The following is a 5,051-nucleotide window of genomic DNA, read 5'->3' as shown; positions in this document are numbered from 1 at the left end:
GACTCGTATGCTGACGGGAATGTCGTGCCCGCCATACGTCGCCCCACGTATCGCACTGGTACTGACAGGGAGGCCGAAGAGGCGGGGCGGGGGTGGCTCAATAGATAGTGAGTGTTTATCTATACTGATGGGCTTAGACTCACGTGTGACGATAGTCAATCCAGCGTCCAGTGGCCCTGATCTGGGACCGGACACATGCCTTCGCTGGCTATTTATACAAAGTATCTTTCCCACTATCAACTGGTCACTGGGTGATGCTGGTTGCTCGAAGCTTGATTCCGAAATGCAACCGACGGCTAGACCGTGTTATTCCAGGATGCAATTGTGGTAATGCAGCCGGAGTCGGACGCGACCCTATGCACGTGTCATCACGGATATCACCTCCGTATGTATTCTTGAATTTCTTGTGCGCTATTCGGACTGCAGGTGAATCCTCAGCTGATGTAACACCTCCTTTCGCCCACACGCTGAAGGCTAACCTTGGCTTGTCATTGTACGCATCTGTCATTGGTCAATCTTCGACGCAGCAGTAATGAAGTGGTATCCGATCACTGTCCGAAGCCCACGAATAGCCACAGACATAAGCGTAAGTGCCTGATTCTGGCGAAGTTCTACATCCTGAAGGGCTTTCTTCGTTGTGCGGCGTTACAAGTCTAGTACTAGGGTGTAAGGGTTGGAGATACAGTTTAAACCACTTCTCGACTCACACCAACAACGTGTACGAGTGGCTGGTCCGAGATAATGCGTAAGGTGAAGACAAACAAGAACGACCCTATCATACAACAATGTCCAACGTTCGTATCTATTTTACATAATAACTTTGAAACTAGTACACAGTTATGCTTCGGTCTCCACGGTGGCTGCGAAGGTGAATGTGAGCATACATATGTATGGCGAGCAATGGATGAACGACTCACGTTCGCGGTCCTTGTTCCCGGTGATTGTGTTCTTGATACTCTTTGCTCGCTTCTTGATACCTTCCTTCGACCACAGCGCCGTCCTCGCGGGTTTGAACTGCATCACGCCCCGGTGGCGCATCGCAAGCTGGTGCTTCCTCTCCTCCTCTATACCCTGCTTCACCTTCCGGTCGTCTTCCCCATTCTCTTTCACTTGCGCGGTGCGTTCCGCAATTCTCTCCTGCCCTTCCACGCGATCATACGCTTCGTACCGATGCTGCTCCTCGCGGCTCGTCTGGAGAGGCTCATGGTCAGGGTCCAATCCCGAGTCGAGGACAAGAGCGCAAGTGAGATATCCGACGATGTCATACTTGTGCGTCTTTGCAGTTTGTTCGTTGACTACAAAACACAAGTGGTGGCGAGTCAGGCACGAAGAATGGGGCAAATGAAAGGGGCGTACTGTAGTTTTGTCTGACTTGAGCCAGTTTATCGCTTCGCAGAACCGGGAGACGCAAGGTGACTTCCTCATCATCCGGCACGTCTTTCAACCACGCAACCGCAACATAGTCGCAATCCTGCCCAATGGGCCCAACACCGCCAGACCCGATCTCAAACAGCACCGCGCTCGAATACCGGTTATATACCGGCAGCCGGATCTTGTCCACAGGCAGGTCCCAATGCACATTATTGTCCGTCACAGTCGCAGACGACGACGGCGCTTTGTACGAATCCTCCGACGTCGACATCGTGAGCTTCTTCGTCTTGAAGCCCTCCCGCAGCTCCTCGTTCGACTCGATGGAGATACTCCCCAGGATCTCCACCGTGCCCGTGTCCCACCCGAGCATCTCCCTTGGCAGCGGCGTCTTCACCTGGCGGAACAAGAACGAGATATTCGCGCGCCCATACCCGATCCCCTCCTGGAGCGAGAACAGCCGCGTCACCTCAGAGCTATTCTGGAACAGCTCCGCCAGTTTCACGGTCACGATCCCCAGCACCGGATCCTTTTCCCTCACCCGCGCGTCCCTTACCTGCACGCGCACAATCGTCTCCCTCCAGTCCCGGACGAACCGCTCCGTTCCCGCCTCAAAGTACGGCATGCTAGTGTACTGCTTCACCCGCGTCTTGTAGATCAAATCGTCGTTGACGATAATCTCGCAGTACCCATTCGGCAAATTCTCTCCCTCCTCCGCCGCTTCCTCCGTATCCTGGCCGCCCTGACCCTCGCGAGACCCAGTGTTCCCCTTGATATCCTGCCGCTCGAGGTTATTAATTTGGTGAATAATCACGCTCAGAATCCCGCTTGGAATGTTGGGATCCGGCGGGGTCCTGAGGGCATCCGCCTCCTCCTGTGTATCAGCCACCGTCGGCGTCTCCTGCGCCTGCTTCTTGTCCTTCACGACGTCCGGAACGTTCGGCTGCGGGTCCGCCTTCTTGAGCGCCTTATTCAGCGGCGCCTTGTCGAAGTACCCGACCTCCCAGTGCAGCGTCCCTGGCATGTCATTCGCGTCTTCGAAGCCCTGCAGCTTGTCCACGCGTGAATGCATCGTGCCCGGGTTCTTCATCAACTCGATGAGCGGGACGTTCACCCGCCCGACCAAGTCGTCGGCAGTTCGCTTGTCTGAGTCCCACAGCGTCGCGGACACGCTCTCCTCGGCCTTGACCTCGTCGTCCGTGACGAGCAGGAAGGCCGTCTCTTCCCAGACGGGGTTGAGGTCGCCAAGGATGATGCGCGTACTATAGAGTGGTTTGCCGAACTTTGCGTAAGCCAGGACAATGTATGGGTCCGATAACCCATTCGAGTCTTGCGCAGAAATATCCTCCGCGTGGTGGATGGTGACGACAAGTACACCGAGCGCCTTGGTATCCTTCTTGATTCCGTCACCAGCAAGCATCTGGGCCAAATTGAGCGTGAGGGACTTCGGCGCTACAAATTGTGCGCACTGCAGATAGACATCAACATCTTCTCATGTTAACGGTACGTTAACCCGAACCACTCACAGCAGCAGCGATACCCATCTCCACAAATTGCTTAATCAACGGCAAATCCAGCACATTCGGCAGCTTCTTCGTAAACGGCTCAACGCTAACCTCTACCTTTGGCACGCCCATCAACGTCACCGTCAAATTCCTCACGAAAGGTGGGTTCTGAACAAACTGCATGCGCAGCCGCGCCGTCGCCACGAAACCCTCCACAATCGCGTAGATCGGTATCGGGATGCGGAACCAGTCCCATGCGCTCAGAAAGAACTCCAGACAGAGGTGGATGTTGTGGAAGCGCAGCCGGCGCGACTGTCCGGGTAGCGCCTGGTACGAGATGGACACCTCGTAGTTAAGGTAGTCGCCCGTCTGGTCCGTGTCCACCTCGTCCTTGGCGGGGTCGCCCGTCTGCTTCCCTTTCTCTGCCTCCTCAGCCCGGATCTTGCTTTGCGTGTCCTTGTCGAGCCCGACCCACTCCTCGCGCGGATAGTCCGGGTGCCCCGGCTGGTCTGGCAACGCACGCATCGACACGATCCGCAGCGGATTCGTGCCCTGCCCGACGTCCGTCAGGCGCACCGCGTCAACAAAGCTAGGTAGGGACGCTTGCAGGATATCCTCAACCATGTCACAGATCGGGATGAACATGTCGGGGTTGACGAGCCCCCACACGAGCTTGAGCACCGCGTTCAGCCACTCGACGCTCTCCGGCGTCGGCGGCGAGTACGTCTCGCCGCGGTCCTTGTGCATCTTCATCCGGATCCGCTCGAGCTCCTTCTCAATCTTGCGCCCCGCGTTCTCAGCGCCGACCCATGCGACGAACGCGGTACTTGCGAGGAGAGTACTCCGCACGGAAAAGGCCTTCCAGGAGACGCCGTGGCCGAGGCAGGTGAAGAAGAATGCAACAGCACAGAGGGCCGTTACGACAAGTGCGCCGGTACGCAGGATACTCTTGGCGTGCGAGAGGTCGACCGGGTCGACTGGCGGCGGGAATGGCTGCAGGCAGATGTTGCCCACCTGCGCTGGGGCAGGCGCGGGATAACGCGGGTCTTGTTTGGCCGGGTCAGTGGGCTTCTTCAGAGCCGGGCCAGCTTTGTCGCTGGATGGGTCCAGCCCGGCGTTGTCGAAGCCCTGCTGGCGGAAGTCTGTGTGAGAGTGTCAATTATTGTATTAATGTCGTTGGAGACGAGTAAAACGTGTACCATCGAACTTGGGGTCCTTGACTAACACGTCCACGCCTGTGACCGGGTCCTTCGCCCACCGATCTCCCTTCTGCTTACCTAGGTCCGCAGGTTTCGCGTCCTTTGGTGGCTGGAGGCGCTCCATCATCTCCTTCTTCTCGTCTGCGCCGCTCTTCTTCTGAGGCGGCGGCGCGGCGGCGCCATCTGAGACTGCCGGCGTAGGCGGTAAGGACTTGTCGACTTCAACATGGTCGGCGTTCTGAGAGCGCGCGAGCTGGTCTTGTTCGGCTGCTCGCATGTGAGTCTTACTTCACTTCACAAAGGAAACAAAGCCTAGGGTACGTACCTTGGTATCCCTGAATCGTGGGCACTGGGTTTCTCCCCGAATATCCCTCGCCGTACTGGTGACTTGTCGTCGCCATCGCGCTCCGTCGTCGTGGTCGTCGTGGTTGGTGAACAAGAATGTGGGGGCGCTCGCTCCCGCAGGCCCCGTCATTTCTAGTCCGTCTGTAAGGGCTACGTCAGTCGTTCCTGACGATGTCGGGCTCAGCGCACGCGATGCCAAAAGTGGAGAGCGAGCAGCCTGTTTGACAGCTGTGACGACGAGCACGATCGGACCTCGTTCATTCGGAGCCGTGTCCAGGCCGTTGCCAGCTTTGCATCCGGGCTGCAATTTCTTGAAAATATAACATATCTCGATCCAATGCAAGGGAGAAAGCGTATGTTTTCTTGGGGGCGTATGTCGCGTGAACGGGGAGGGGGAGGAAATTGCCGACGTTAATCTTGGACAATTTCCCCGCGACTTCTACTGATCCGGGATGACATCATATCTGAATCTTAATTAACTGCCACATAATCCAATTACCGGTTTGAGGAACATATATGCAGCCACCGTCTACAAGAGCGCACAAGGATTCTCGAAGATGTTCAGTAGGGAATTCCTCTTCAAAGACCAAGGAAAATACATGGTATTTCCCCAGCTAGACTCAGTTGTCTAATT

The 5,051-nt window shown here is 56.3% G+C and overlaps 1 protein-coding gene across 1 annotated transcript; it reads right to left on the bottom strand.

The window, feature by feature from the left end:
- Positions 1-617: 617 nt before the first annotated feature.
- On the bottom strand, positions 618-4,110 carry GLOTRDRAFT_54343 (uncharacterized protein). Its single transcript, XM_007863633.1, has 5 exons — positions 4,073-4,110; positions 2,895-4,015; positions 1,357-2,836; positions 918-1,295; positions 618-860 (listed from the first exon to the last, which is right to left on the bottom strand). Exons 2-5 carry the CDS (start codon positions 3,624-3,626, stop codon positions 838-840), a joined length of 2,613 nt encoding a protein of 870 aa, XP_007861824.1. The 5' UTR covers positions 3,627-4,015; positions 4,073-4,110; the 3' UTR covers positions 618-837.
- Positions 4,111-5,051: the final 941 nt, after the last annotated feature.

Source organism: Gloeophyllum trabeum, assembly GCF_000344685.1.
Source record: "Gloeophyllum trabeum ATCC 11539 unplaced genomic scaffold GLOTRscaffold_00002, whole genome shotgun sequence".
Classification (NCBI taxonomy): Eukaryota; Fungi; Basidiomycota; class Agaricomycetes; order Gloeophyllales; family Gloeophyllaceae; genus Gloeophyllum; species Gloeophyllum trabeum.
Note: the sequence above shows the minus strand (reverse complement) of the source record. Positions and strands in the feature narration are given on the sequence as shown.

Excerpts from the sequence above, each read along its gene's own strand:
- GLOTRDRAFT_54343 (XM_007863633.1), bottom strand. The coding sequence starts at position 3,626 with ATGAAGATGCACAAGGACCGCGGCGAGACGTACTCGCCGCCGACGCCG. Across the intron at positions 1,296-1,356 it reads TCAAGTCAGACAAAACTACA|TCAACGAACAAACTGCAAAG; the intron begins GTACGCCCCTTT and ends TGTGTTTTGTAG. Across the intron at positions 861-917 it reads CGGGAACAAGGACCGCGAAC|CCACCGTGGAGACCGAAGCA; the intron begins GTGAGTCGTTCA and ends TCACCTTCGCAG.